Source organism: Ylistrum balloti, unplaced genomic scaffold (assembly GCF_031769215.1).
Source record: "Ylistrum balloti isolate Yb309-2 unplaced genomic scaffold, AGI_CSIRO_Ybal_v1 Utg369612, whole genome shotgun sequence".
Lineage (NCBI taxonomy): Eukaryota > Metazoa > Mollusca > Bivalvia > Pectinida > Pectinidae > Ylistrum > Ylistrum balloti.
Window position 1 is genome coordinate 620,365 of NW_026781887.1, and position 16,545 is coordinate 636,909.

At 37.0% G+C, this 16,545-nt stretch overlaps 1 protein-coding gene across 1 annotated transcript in view; it reads left to right on the forward strand.

Annotated features, from left to right (window-relative positions):
* LOC132547033 (arginine--tRNA ligase, cytoplasmic-like) overlaps window positions 1–7,754 on the forward strand; it is a 122,662-nt gene extending 114,908 nt beyond the window's left edge. Inside the window, exon 15 of the mRNA XM_060210784.1 lies at window positions 7,489–7,754. Within this exon, the coding sequence (XP_060066767.1) occupies window positions 7,489–7,598 (110 nt within the window). The 3' untranslated portion in view covers window positions 7,599–7,754. The remainder of the gene's footprint in view (window positions 1–7,488) is intronic.
* Window positions 7,755–16,545: the final 8,791 nt, after the last annotated feature.

Here is a 16,545-nt window from a genome sequence, read left to right on the forward strand (position 1 = left end):
TACATGAGATCTGACATATGTTGTTATTTCAGTCTGTGTGTTGTTTACATGAGATCTGACACATGTTGATAGTTCAGTCTGTGTGTTGTTTACATGAGATCTGACACATGTTGTTATTTCAGTCTGTGTGTTGTTTACATGAGATCTGACACATGTTGTTATTTTGGTTTGTGTGTTGTTTACATGAGATATGACACATGTTGTTATTTTGGTTTGTGTGTTGTTTACATGAGATCTGACACATGTTGTTATTTTGGTTTGTGTGTTGTTTACATGAGATCTGACACATGTTGTTATTTTGGTCTGTGTGTTGTTTACATGAGATCTGACACATGTTGTTATTTTGGTCTGTGTGTTGTTTACATGAGATCTGACACATGTTGTTATTTTGGTCTGTGTTTTGTTTACATGAGATCTGACACATGTTGTTATTTTGGTCTGTGTGTTGTTTACATGAGATCTGACACATGTTGTTAGTTCAGTCTGTGTGTTGTTTACATGAGATCTGACACATGTTGTTATTTCAGTCTGTGTGTTGTTTACATGAGATCTGACACATATTGTTAGTTCAGTCTGTGTGTTGTTTACATGAGATCTGACACATGTTGTAATTTTGGTCTGTGTGTTGTTTACATGAGATCTGACACATGTTGTTATTTTGGTCTGTGTGTTGTTTACATGAGATCTGACACATGTTGTTAGTTCAGTCTGTGTGTTGTTTACATGAGATCTGACACATGTTGTTATTTTGGTCTGTGTGTTGTTTACATGAGATCTGACACATGTTGTTAGTTCAGTCTGTGTGTTGTTTACATGAGATCTGACACATGTTGTAATTTTGGTCTGTGTGTTGTTTACATGAGATCTGACACATGTTGTTATTTTGGTCTGTGTGTTGTTTACATGAGATCTGACACATGTTGTTATTTCAGTCTGTGTTTTGTTTACATGAGATCTGACACATGTTGTTATTTTGGTCTGTGTGTTGTTTACATGAGATCTGACACATGTTGTTATTTTGGTCTGTGTGTTGTTTACATGAGATCTGACACATGTTGTTATTTTTGTTTGTGTGTTGTTTACATGAGATCTGACACATGTTGTTATTTCAGTCTGTGTTTTGTTTACATGAGATCTGACACATGTTGTTATTTTGGTCTGTGTGTTGTTTACATAAGATCTGACACATGTTGTTATTTTGGTCTGTGTGTTGTTTACATGAGATCTGACACATGTTGTTATTTCAGTCTGTGTGTTGTTTACATGAGATCTGACACATGTTGTTATTTCAGTCTGTGTGTTGTTTACATGAGATCTGACACATGTTGTTAGTTCAGTCTGTGTGTTGTTTACATGAGATCTGACACATGTTGTAATTTTGGTCTGTGTGTTGTTTACATGAGATCTGACACATGTTGTTATTTTGGTCTGTGTGTTGTTTACATGAGATCTGACACATGTTGTTATTTTGGTCTGTGTGTTGTTTACATGAGATCTGACACATGTTGTTATTTTGGTCTGTGTGTTGTTTACATGAGATCTGACACATGTTGTTATTTTGGTCTGTGTGTTGTTTACATGAGATCTGACACATGTTGTTATTTTTGTTTGTGTGTTGTTTACATGAGATCTGACACATGTTGTTATTTCAGTCTGTGTTTTGTTTACATGAGATCTGACACATGTTGTTAGTTCAGTCTGTGTGTTGTTTACATGAGATCTGACACATGTTGTTATTTCAGTCTGTGTGTTGTTTACATGAGATCTGACACATGTTGTTAGTTCAGTCTGTGTGTTGTTTACATGAGATCTGACACATGTTGTAATTTTGGTCTGTGTGTTGTTTACATGAGATCTGACACATGTTGTTATTTTGGTCTGTGTGTTGTTTACATGAGATCTGACACATGTTGTTAGTTCAGTCTGTGTGTTGTTTACATGAGATCTGACACATGTTGTTATTTTGGTCTGTGTGTTGTTTACATGAGATCTGACACATGTTGTTAGTTCAGTCTGTGTGTTGTTTACATGAGATCTGACACATGTTGTAATTTTGGTCTGTGTGTTGTTTACATGAGATCTGACACATGTTGTTATTTTGGTCTGTGTGTTGTTTACATGAGATCTGACACATGTTGTTATTTCAGTCTGTGTTTTGTTTACATGAGATCTGACACATGTTGTTATTTTGGTCTGTGTGTTGTTTACATGAGATCTGACACATGTTGTTATTTTGGTCTGTGTGTTGTTTACATGAGATCTGACACATGTTGTTATTTTTGTTTGTGTGTTGTTTACATGAGATCTGACACATGTTGTTATTTCAGTCTGTGTTTTGTTTACATGAGATCTGACACATGTTGTTATTTTGGTCTGTGTGTTGTTTACATAAGATCTGACACATGTTGTTATTTTGGTCTGTGTGTTGTTTACATGAGATCTGACACATGTTGTTATTTCAGTCTGTGTGTTGTTTACATGAGATCTGACACATGTTGTTATTTCAGTCTGTGTGTTGTTTACATGAGATCTGACACATGTTGTTAGTTCAGTCTGTGTGTTGTTTACATGAGATCTGACACATGTTGTAATTTTGGTCTGTGTGTTGTTTACATGAGATCTGACACATGTTGTTATTTTGGTCTGTGTGTTGTTTACATGAGATCTGACACATGTTGTTATTTTGGTCTGTGTGTTGTTTACATGAGATCTGACACATGTTGTTATTTTGGTCTGTGTGTTGTTTACATGAGATCTGACACATGTTGTTATTTTGGTCTGTGTGTTGTTTACATGAGATCTGACACATGTTGTTATTTTGTTCTGTGTGTTGTTTACATGAGATCTGACACATGTTGTTATTTCAGTCTGTGTTTTGTTTACATGAGATCTGACACATGTTGTTATTTTGGTCTGTGTGTTGTTTACATGAGATCTGACACATGTTGTTATTTCAGTCTGTGTTTTGTTTACATGAGATCTGACACATGTTGTTATTTTGGTCTGTGTGTTGTTTACATGAGATCTGACACATGTTGTTATTTTGGTCTGTGTGTTGTTTACATGAGATCTGACACATGTTGTTATTTTGGTCTGTGTGTTGTTTACATGAGATCCGACACATGTTGTTATTTCAGTCTGTGTGTTGTTTACATGAGATCTGACACATGTTGTTATTTCAGTCTGTGTGTTGTTTACATGAGATCTGACACATGTTGTTAGTTCAGTCTGTGTGTTGTTTACATGAGATCTGACACATGTTGTTATTTTGGTCTGTGTGTTGTTTACATAAGATCTGACACATGTTGTTATTTTGGTCTGTGTGTTGTTTACATGAGATCTGACACATGTTGTTATTTTGGTCTGTGTGTTGTTTACATGAGATCTGACACATGTTGTTATTTCGGTCTGTGTGTTGTTTACATGAGATCTGACACATGTTGTTATTTCGGTCTGTGTGTTGTTTACATGAGATCTGACACATGTTGTTATTTTGGTCTGTGTGTTGTTTACATGAGATCTGACACATGTTGTTATTTTGGTCTGTGTGTTGTTTACATGAGATCTGACACATGTTGTTATTTTGGTCTGTGTTTTGTTTACATGAGATCTGACACATGTTGTTATTTTGGTCTGTGTGTTGTTTACATGAGATCTGACACATGTTGTTATTTTGGTCTGTGTGTTGTTTACATGAGATCTGACACATGTTGTTATTTCGGTCTGTGTGTTGTTTACATGAGATCTGACACATGTTGTTATTTTGGTCTGTGTGTTGTTTACATGAGATCTGACACATGTTGTTATTTTGGTCTGTGTGTTGTTTACATGAGATCTGACACATGTTGTTATTTTGGTCTGTGTGTTGTTTACATGAGATCTGACACATGTTGTTATTTCAGTCTGTGTGTTGTTTACATGAGATCTGACACATGTTGTTATTTCAGTCTGTGTGTTGTTTACATGAGATCTGACACATGTTGTTAGTTCAGTCTGTGTGTTGTTTACATGAGATCTGACACATGTTGTTATTTTGGTCTGTGTGTTGTTTACATGAGATCTGACACATGTTGTTATTTTGGTCTGTGTGTTGTTTACATGAGATCTGACACATGTTGTTATTTCAGTCTGTGTGTTGTTTACATGAGATCTGACACATGTTGTTATTTCAGTCTGTGTGTTGTTTACATGAGATCTGACACATGTTGTTATTTTGGTCTGTGTGTTGTTTACATGAGATCTGACACATGTTGTTATTTTGGTCTGTGTGTTGTTTACATGAGATCTGACACATGTTGTTATTTTGGTCTGTGTGTTGTTTACATGAGATCTGACACATGTTGTTATTTTGGTCTGTGTTTTGTTTACATGAGATCTGACACATGTTGTTATTTTGGTCTGTGTGTTGTTTACATGAGATCTGACACATGTTGTTATTTTGGTCTGTGTGTTGTTTACATGAGATCTGACACATGTTGTTATTTCAGTCTGTGTGTTGTTTACATGAGATCTGACACATGTTGTTATTTTGGTCTGTGTGTTGTTTACATGAGATCTGACACATGTTGTTATTTTGGTCTGTGTGTTGTTTACATGAGATCTGACACATGTTTTTATTTTGGTCTGTGTGTTGATATTTCAGTCTGTTATTTATATGGGATTTGATAGTTTGTTTTTGGTTTTGTATTATTGATTGTTCCAGGAAAAAGGTAATTTAAGGATGGTCTCTCTATGTATGCAAGCCAAGTTAGTTTTAAATTGCTTAATGTCATAACAGGAGCGAGGGTCATTTAAGGATGTCCTTTCAGTGTTCGTGAGATGAATGCATGCATACAGTGTAATTGGTTAGATGTCTGTTTGAAAAGCATGTTATGATAATAGATTCCATTATAGAGAGGTAAATTGAATGACTGTTGTTTTATGTTTAGAAATACTTGAGGCATTTTGTCCCTCTGAGAATACATGCAGTGTTAGCCATTCAGTTTCATTTGTAAAGATTACAAAAGACACACAAGAGAATATCACCTTTCAATAAGATTTAAGATGAAACGTTATAGCCAAATGCCAAATTAAACTGCATAATACCATAAATTTTGTATTTTTCAATCTATTTGATAATTTTCAGTCATGTCAAGTACATGTGTATATTTCAAATCGTATTTCTATCTTAATACAATATGATGAGGTGTTCCAGTTACAGCAGTGTGTCTACCACCAGTAATCTTTTACAGGATTTTTATATCACAGATTTCACCAGGTCATTTGCCTCACTTTGTGTTAACACCTTACCAACATGCAAGGCACAGCACATAAGTAGGACTAGAGCATGCAGGAAGTACTTTCACATTCAGAATGAGGCTTTACTTAGTGGGAGGTTTTTTCGTCCATGCTGCCAGGATATTTTAAGTGTAATTTTTTTTTCATCCAAGCTGGGAGGATATTTTGAGTGTAAGTCAGTTGTGCAGCTTCTTTTAACAGTTGTAAACTTTTAAATGTCTCAGCCCCAAGTCCAAGGACATTTTGACTGGTTTTTGTGATTTGTGATATAGGGTTGGTAGACTTATGGAATTCAGTTTTATTCCAATAAATGATATGTTTGCTTAAAAAAACATATATTATAGTTTGGACTTTCCCTGGCCTCATCCACCATACACCTTTAGAGCCATCAGCCTAAGGATTAGGGGATGGCTGCAGTATCTTGTCAGCCTCATATTCATCAAAGGCCATCAAGCGAAAATGTATCAAGAAATAATATGGACAAGTTTTCATTTTAGATAAAGTCATATGTTGTGTTACCATGGGAACAAAAAAAAATCCACATTTTTTTGGGAGTTCTTGAGCATTAATAGCTCAAATGTTTGAAATATTGTGTTCACTTTTCGAGATGATATCAAATTATGATTAAACCACACTTATAAAATCATCAGCATTTAAAAATTTATATCAAAATATACACTAGTATTAAGACAGGATCTTACCTTTGTGGTTTACGGTGATCAGATATCAAAATAATTATCCACAGGACCAGTGCTTTATAACTACATGCTATCATTATTGGTGTGTGTTAATCTGATGTTGACCAATTGTCCACTTCTAGCAGCCAGCTGAATTTGTAACAATTTTACACAGGTCATGGTCCCTTTATTTACCTCATATTATTGTTTCATTGGTTAAGATAAATAATAAAACTGTCCATCACTTTGTTCACAAGACAAATTATCAGTTAAGTGTATCAGCCTCCCAATGTGTTATAGGCCTTGTGAATGAGTGTTGGTTTTGTGGAGGTAATATAGAATAACCACAGTTATAGATGGAATGGTCAATATATCAAGTGTAGAAAAACAGCTGAGGTAGCACAAGGCTGTGGTCATCAATAGTTATAGTGTTATTATCTCAGGCTGTATGTTATCTGTCAACACTTGTGTGGTGTGGCCCAGTAAATTCTTCTCCATCACAAGCTCCACTAATTGTGTTAGGATAGTTCTTCTGTTGAATCCTCAGTAATTGTTGGACTTTCATCCTTCACATTTGATCACATCTGGGGATGACACTCAAGCTGGAGCTGTGAGATCCTGACAGACGTTTTCCATCAGCCAGGATAGCTTCCGTGATGGTTGTTAGTTTATATCACTGTTCCGATATTCAGCCTTAATAAACTAGAAGGGTCATGTCAGTCTGATTCCATCCACCTTACATCTTCTATGTTGTATGTTGTACTGTAAGGAAAACTCCTCCAGTCAATGCAATCTAACATTCTGACACAAAATGTCGTCTTCTCTTCATGTGAAAGTTGTCTGGTTTTAGGATTCTAAATTCCTACAAACTTTTAATTGATACACTTAATTGTCTGATGAGCAAAAATTAATATAAATAAAAGATTATACATATTTATGTTTGATCTGTAACATCAGACTTACTACAACATGTAACATCAGACTTACTACAACACGTACCAAACAATATTAAGTAAATGTCTTAAGATGATGACCAGGACATACTGTCAGTTCATTGTCTCCAGATTTAATACAGATTTTTGTAGCTTACTCCTGTGACCTTCAATTTTTTATTTAATAAAGGTGATTTGAACTTCGGCTTGTTAAGGCATTTCAAAGCTCAATTGTTGAAGGAAATGTTACTTATTGACCTTATCTCATGAGTAGACTTTTACTTATAGAAAAAAAAATACATATACAAGCTACCCCAGGGATGCTGATTCAGCCGATGACATTCTAAGATACTGGTCAAACACATAGGATTGAACCTGGTAGCCATTGCTCTCAGCACTCTACACCAACACTACAATTACACTGTAGGCAGTTTCAACTGTTAAATCCAATGACCTTCAACAGCGACCAAAGTCATTTATTTTCATAAAAAATAATAGTATTTCACCTCATACTGTTGGCTGATTTCACAACTATTTCAAATATGTCGCCTGATAACAAAGACATCTTGATGAATTTTTACATTCTTTTTTTATTATTACAGGTACAATTGTCAAGGTGAACATGAGTCGGATTCTCCTTTGTGAGGCTACAGCCAGCATCATAGGTGCTGGATTCCACATCCTCAGCATCACCCCGGTCGACAGGATGTGATCAACTTATACCAGATACCTCACTGTGTCTGTCGTCAAAGAACATTGTTTAGAAGTGAAGGATATCAGAATTGTCTGAAGTTTGAAGTCAACCAAACCTGAAACACAATTCTTAAATGGTTTTGGCAAATTATAAGATCATATAAGTAAAATTTTTGAAAGAAATATTTCTCTTATTTCTTTGTTGTGATTTTTTACATACCCACCTTCACAGCAGGTTTCTACTGGTGTTCTACCATATGTATGTCCATTTATGTTCAGTGGTTCTTCATCATCAAACCTCATCTGTAGGATATCATGAAAAGTTAAATCAGACCTATAGAATGGAATTCAGTGGTCCCTGGAGTTGTGCCCTAGAGGTCCTTTGTGAGTGATCCCTTGAACTAAGCTCTAGTGGTCTCTTGAATTAAGCCCGCAGTGGTCCCTTGGATTGTGTCCTAGTTGTCCCTTGAGTTGTGCCCTAGTGGTTGATTGAGTTATGCACTTGTGGTCTCTCGAGTTGTGCCCTAGTGGTCCATTGAGTTGTGTCTCAGTGCTAACTTGAATTGTGCCCTAGAGGGCCATTGAGTTGTGTCTCAATGCTCCCTTGAATTGTGCCCTAGTGGTCCATTGAGTTTTGCCCTAGTGGTCCATTGAGTTGTGTCTCAGTGCTCCCTTGAATTGTGCCTTAGTGGTCCATTGAGTTGTGTCTCCGTGCTCCCTTGAATTGTGCCCTAGTGGTCCATTGAATTTTGCCCTAGTGGTCCATTGAGTTGTGTCTCAGTGCTTCCTTGAATTGTGCCCTAGTGGTCCACTGAGTTGTGTCTCAGTGCTTCCTTGAATTGTGCCCTAGTGGTCCATTGAGTTGTGCCCTAGTGGTCCATTGAGTAGTGCCTTATTGGTCCATTGAGTTTTGCCCTAGTGGTCCATTGAGTTGTGTCTCAGTGCCTTCTTGAATTGGGCCCTATTGGTCCATTGAGTTTTGCCCTAGTGGTCCATTGAGTTGTGTCTCAGTGCTCCCTTGAATTGTGCCTTAGTGGTCCATTGAGTTGAATCTCAGTGCTCCCTTGAATTGTGCCCTAGTGGTCCATTGAGTTTTGCCCTAGTGGTCCATTAAGTTGTGTCTCAGTGCTTCCTTGAATTGTGCCCTAGTGGTCCATTGAGTTGTGCCCTAGTGGTCCATTTAGTAGTGCCTTATTGGTCCATTGAGTTTTGCCCTAGTGGTCCATTGAGTTGTATCTCAGTGCCTTCTTGAATTGGGCCCTATTGGTCCATTGAGTTGTGCCCTAGTGGTCCATTGAGTAGTGCCTTATTGGTCCATTGAGTTTTGCCCTAGTGGTCCATTGAGTTGTGTCTCAGTGCCTTCTTGAATTGGGCCCTATTGGTCCATTGAGTTTTGCCCTAGTGGTCCATTGATTTGTGTCTCAGTGCTTCCTTGAATTATGCCCTAGTGGTCCATTGAGTTTTGCCCTAGTGGTCCATTGAGTTTTGCCTTATTGGTCCATTGAGTTATACCCTAGTGGTCCATTGTGTTGTGCCCTAGTGGTCCATTGAGTTTTGCCCTAGTCCATTGAGTTGTGCCTTATTGGTCCATTGAGATTTGCCCTAGTGGTCCATTGAGGTGTGCCCTAGTGGTCCATTGAATTGTGCCCTAGTGGTCCATTGAGTTGTGCCCTAGTGGTCCATTGAATAGTGCCTTATTGGTCCATTGAGTTTTGCCCTAGTGGCCCATTGAGTTTTGCCCTAGTGGTCCATTGAGTTATACCCTAGTTGCAGGTTTCCATTGTTTATTGTTTATTTCTTACCTGTCAATACCATATACAATAGAGAGGAAAGCAGAAAAAGGAGAGACAAAATCCAAATCTAACTGATAAAGAACCATTAGAGATGATGCAGTGATGGACACCAGGTCCCTGTGGGACTCTTGTTATTATACAAAATGATCTCTGTGACAATTCTGGAAGAATGCCAAGAAAACTGTTATCTTGAATAATCCACATAAAATTTTAACAGGTGGAAATTTAGTTATAAATCATCACAATGACAATGATGGAGATTACCTCCTATAACTACTTCTCACTACATAACACTTGTCTAAATGTAATGTGTTCAATAAGAATTCAAAAGATTTGTCAAATATTATATAAAATTGTCATTAACAGCTTTTATGCCAAGAAGGTCTGCAACTAGCTGTTCCAAAAATGTGAGAGACTTGACTGTACCCAGACTGTGACAGAATTTACTGTACCCAAACTATGACAGACTTGTCTAAATACCCTAACAATGACAGACTTGTCTAAATACCCAAACAATGACAGGCTAGGCTCAATACCCAAACAATGACAGACTTGACTCAATACCCAAACTATCACATACTAGACTCAATACCAAAACTATTACAGACTAGACTCAATACCCAAACTATGACAGACCTGGCTGAATACCCAAACTATTACAGACTAGACTCAATACCCAAAATATGACAGACTTGGCTCAGTACCCAAACTATAACAGGCTAGGCTCAATACCCTAACAATGACAGGCTAGGCTCAATACCCAAACTATGACAGACTAGACTCAATACCCAAACTATGACAGACCTAGCTCAATACCCAAACTATGACAGACTAGGCTCAATACCCAAACTATGACAGGCTAGGCTCAATACCCAAACAATGACAGACTTGACTCAATACCCAAACTATGATAGACTTGACTCAATACCCAAACTATAACAGGCTAGACTCAATACCCAAACTATGACAGACTACGCTCAATACCCAAACTCTCACATACTAGACTCAATACCCAAACTATCACATACTAGGCTCAATATCCAAACTATCACAGACTTGACTCAATACCCAAATGGTTACAAGCTCAGCTATACCAAAACTGTTACAAATTCAGCTATACCCAAACTGTTACAAACTCGGCTATACCCAAACTGTTACAAACTCGGCTATACCCAAACTGTTACAAACTCAGCTATACCCAAACTGTTACAAACTCGGCTATACCCAAACTGTTACAAACTCGGCTATACCAAAACTGTTACAAACTCAGCTATACCCAAACTGTTACAAACTCAGCTATACCCAAACTGTTACAAACTCGGCTATACCCAAACTGTTACAAACTCGGCTATACCAAAACTGTTACAAACTCAGCTATACCAAAACTGTTACAAACTCAGCTATACCCAAACTGTTACAAACTCGGCTATACCAAAACTGTTACAAACTCAGCTATACCCAAACTGTTACAAACTCAGCTATACCAAAACTGTTACAAACTCGGCTATACCAAAACTGTTACAAACTCAGCTATACCCAAACTGTTACAAACTCAGCTATACCCAAACTGTTACAAACTCAGCTATACCAAAACTGTTACAAACTCGGCTATACCAAAACTGTTACAAACTCAGCTATACCAAAACTGTTACAAACTCAGCTATACCAAAACTGTTACAAACTCAGCTATACCAAAACTGTTACAAACTCGGCTATACCAAAACTGTTACAAACTCGGCTATACCAAAACTGTTACAAACTCAGCTATACCAAAACTGTTACAAATTCAGCTATACCCAAACTGTTACAAACTCGGCTATACCCAAACTGTTACAAACTCGGCTATACCAAAACTGTTACAAACTCAGCTATACCCAAACTGTGATGGACTGTGCTATACCCAACTTGTTACAAACTCAGCTATACCCAAAATGTGATGGACTTGTTTTTTTAGCAGACAGGCACAATACTCAAACTGTGGCACTCATTCTTCTATACTTAAGACTAGCATAACTCTACTAAATCTGTGACAGATTTTGCCCTTTCAGATGAGTGACAGATTTGACTTTTAAATTACCCAAACTGTGGCAGACCTGGCTGTAGGCAATCTGTAGCAGATTCTATTGTACCAAACTGTGACGACAAACTTTATTATGCCCAAACTGTGAGAGATTCAGTTGTACCCAACCCTTACCCATATTTCAACATATTGCCTCAGAACCCAAACTATTACATATTGTAGCCATATTGTAAGCCACTAGACTGTACCCATACTGTGAGAGACCTGACTGTACCCATACTGTTACAGATATGACTGTACCTATACTGTAACAGACCCGACTGTACTCATACTGTTACAGACCTGACTGTACCCATACTGTGAGAGACCTGACTGTACCCATACTGTTACAGACCTGACTGTACCCATACTGTTACAGCCTTGACTGTACCCATACTGTTACAGACCTGACTGTACCCATACTGTGAGAGACCTGACTGTACCCATACTGTTACAGACCTGACTGTACCCATACTGTTACAGCCTTGACTGTACCCATGCTGTTACAGACCAGACTGTACCCATACTGTTACAGACCTGACTGTACCCTACTGTTACAGACCTGACTGTACCCATACTGTTACAGCCTTGACTGTACCCATACTGTTACAGACCTGACTGTACCCATACTGTAGGAGACCTGACTGTTCATATACTGTTACAGCCTTGACTGTACCCATACTGTTACAGACCTGACTGTACCCATGCTGTTACAGACCCGACTGTACCCTACTGTTACAACCTTGACTGTACCCATACTGTGAGAGACCTGACTGTACCCATACTGTTACAACTTTGACTGTACCCATACTGTGAGAGACCTGACTGTACCCATACTGTTACAGCCTTGACTGTACCCATACTGTTACAGACCTGACTGTACCCATACTGTTACAGATCTGACTGTACCCATACTGTGAGAGACCTCACTGTACCCATACTGTGTGAGACCTCACTGTACCCATACTGTTACAGTCTTTAAATAACAAAGACTGATACCCATTGATAACCTTTAAATAACCAAGACTGATACCCATTGATAACCTTTAAATAACCAAGACTGATACCCATTGATAACCTTTAAATAACCAAGACTGATACCCATTGATAACCTTTAAATAACCAAGACTGATACCCATTGATAACCTTTAAATAACCAAGACTGATACCCATTGATAACCTTTAAATAACCAAGACTGATACCCATTGATAACCTTTAAATAACCAAGACTGATACCCATTGATAACCTTTAAATAACAAAGACTGATACCCATTGATAACCTTTAAATAACCAAGACTGATACCCATTGATAACCTTTAAATAACCAAGACTGATACCCATTGATAACCTTTAAATAACCAAGACTGATACCCATTGATAACCTTTAAATAACCAAGACTGATACCCATTGATAACCTAAAGCCACATGTATTATACGCTAGGTGTATGTCAACAAATGTGTTTAATTCATGATCATGACCATGATCAGTGCTTAGATCAAGAAATTAAATTGTGTTAGAATTTTCAAACAAGTTCTGGAGTTGATGAAGACTTTCAGGCTGTGTGTTAGTCTTTGTGAGAGGCACATGTTATTGATGTTTCTGCTGTTACTGCTTTCACTGCTGATGCTTAAGGGCTACATCTATAGAAGTTATAATGATGAGGCATAGCAAATGATGGATGAGATTTAGATTAAAATGTGGATGAAACCTGTCTCTTGTAGAGGCTAAATTAAAAAGCACAACCTGATGTCTGAAAAATAAATGACTCATAAACTGATGCACTTTTGAAATACAGTAATATTGTCATTATCCCGAACATCAAACTTCTGTCACTAAACTTGTTAGTGCATGATTAAAGCCAAGCTCATATCAAACCAGTGATATCATTAACATATAAACTTCTCGTGGCATTTCACCGTATAATGTCAATATATCACTACTAAAACCCTCTGTCCATCTCTGTAACGTCAAAGTCTAAAACTGAATATAGCAGACCATAAAACCGACATATATCCTGGTAAGTTAACAGTTAGGTTATACAGACCTTTAAACCTACAGATAACCTGGTTAGTTAACAGTTAGGTTGTACTGACCTTAAAACCTACAGCTAACCTGGTAAGTTAACAGTTAGGTTATACAGACCTTTAAACCTACAGATAACCTGGTAAGTTAACAGTTAGGTTGTACTGACCTTAAAACCTACAGATAACCCAGTTTGTTCACAGTGTACATGTGGGTTATATTGACCATAAAACCTAGATTATACACAATAACCTACTATACATAATCTGGTTAGTTCACAGTGTACCTGTGTATTATACACAATAACCTACTATAATTAACCTGGTTAGTTCACAGTGTACCTGTGTATTATACACAGATCACCTACTATACATAACCAGGTTAGTTAACACTGTACCTGTCCATTATACACAAATAACCTACTATACATAACCTGGTTAGTTCTCAGTGTACCTGTGCATTATACACAGATCACCTACTATACATAACCTGGTTAGTTAACACTGTACCTGTCCATTATACACAAATAACCTACTATACATAACCTGGTTAGTACACAGTGTACCTGTGTATTATACACAGATCACCTACTATACATAACCTGGTTAGTTCACAGTGTACCTGTGTATTATACACAAACAACCTACTATACATAATCTGGTTAGTTCACACTTTACCTGTGTATTAAACACAAATCACCTACTATACATAACCTGGTTAGTTCACAGTGTACCTGTGTATTATACACAAACAACCTAATATAAATAACCAGGTTGGTTCACAGTGTACCTGTGTATTATACACAGATCACCTACTATTAATAACCAGGTTAGTTCATGCTCTACCTGTGTATTATACACAGTAACCTACTATACATAACCTGGTTAGTTCACACTGTACCTGTGTATTATACACAAATCACCTACTATACATAACCAGGTTAGTTCACAGTGTACCTGTGTATTATACACAAATCACCTACTATACATAACCAGGTTAGTTCACAGTGTACCTGTGTATTATACACAAATCACTTACTATACATAACCAGGTTAGTTCACAGTGTATCTGTGTATTATACACAAATCACCAACTATACATAACCTGGTTAGTTCACAGAGTACCTGTGTATTATACACAGATCACCTACTATAAATAACCAGGTTAGTTCATGCTCTACCTGTGTATTATACACAGTAACCTACTATACATTACCTGGTTAGTTCACACTGTACCAGTGTAATTTACACAAATCACCTACTATACATAACCAGGTTAGTTCACAGTGTACCTGTGTATTATACACAAATCACCTACTATACATAACCTGGTTAGTTCACAGTGTATCTGTGTATTATACACAAATCACCTACTATACATAACCTGGTTAGTTCATGCTCTACCTGTGTATTATACACAAATCACCTACTATACATAACCTGGTTAGTTCATGCTCTACCTGTGTATTATACACAGTAATCTACTATACATAGCCATGTTAGATTGTATGTGTACGATTTATGTTTAATGTTTTATGTTATTTATTCATTTTTTCACAAAGATTAAGATAACATGAAAATGATTGGAAAATGTATTTTAAGTTTAATATTGATTGATTAATATTTATTTTGTAAAAGGACTGAGCTTTGATGAGTTAAATAGTTGTAGTTTTCTTAGGTGAAAACATTTTATCAAATCACTTAGATATATAAAGGAGACAGAATCGACCGAAAAATCATTGTATATCACAGGAAGGCTCTCTCAAGATGTTGAAAATAGGAAATACTTTGGGTAATAGGAAATCTTAATAGCATTATCTGGCAGTGAATAATTCAATGAAATATAGAATCCGTATTCATTTCACACGTGGTGAGTGATGTTTTCAACACAGAAAATGCATTATCGACCTCCACAACTAGCCACAAGTTTCATTTGGAGCTATTCAAGCATGTAAAGAGCAGAGCGCTGATTTCTACGGTTAAATTTCTATGAATACGCAAGCAGTTGTTGAAAACCTTCTTAAACCATTTCATATGTTAGCATGTAGCACTGCTACAACACATAAACAATAGGGAAATGAAGATATAAAATTCTGATAGATTTTAAAATGGAACCATGAAAATGATCAACTTCATGAATATCATTCCTATTTTTAATGTTTCAGTAAGTAATGCACAAAATAATGTCATAATCCTTGACATCTTTTCTGGTGTTCAGTTTCAAACATTTGTATATTTTCAGTATCACCTAGCATTAACAAACACATACATCATATTGTAAACAACCACTGGCAAACATTGAAGTATTTCTATCCTTAAAAGTCAATATATTCAAATCAGAATATATATTATGTCATGCCTAGATTTTTTTATTGAGCAATATTCCGTTTAACAAAATTACTTTAATAATTTCTCAGCAGAAACATCATCATTCATGACTGTTTATATAGATAGATAGGACTTGTCATACTTTGACAGTGTGTTTAGTGGTTACATTGGGAATTATCTTGTTGAAATGATATTAGGGAGATCATCTGTCCACATAACTTTTATAAATGCCTACGTAGTTTAAAACGAAATAACAATTAATCTATAATTTATCTAAGATGTTGACATTCAACATTCAGGCTGGACCACAACATGGAACAAGTTGCACTGCAATATCACTTGAGGTGGATCAGTTCCTGGGGTATCTGTCACAATATGTCTATACAACAGGTTGAGCTATCACTTGAGGCGGATCAGTCCCTGGGGTACCTGTTACAATATGTCTATACCACAGGTGGAGCTATCACCTGAGGTGGATCAGTCCCTGGGGTATCTGTCACAATACTCTATACAGCAGAGTGAGCTACCACCTGAGGCGGATCAGTCCCTGGGGTACCTGTCACAATATGTCTATACAGCAGGTTGAGCTACCACCTGAGGCGGATCAGTCCCTGGGGTATCTGTCACAATATGTCTATACCACAGGTGGAGCTATCACCTGAGGTGGATCAGTCCCTGGGGTACCTGTCACAATATGTCTATACAGCAGGTTGAGCTATCACCTGGGATGGATCAGTCCCTGGGGTACCTGTCACAATACG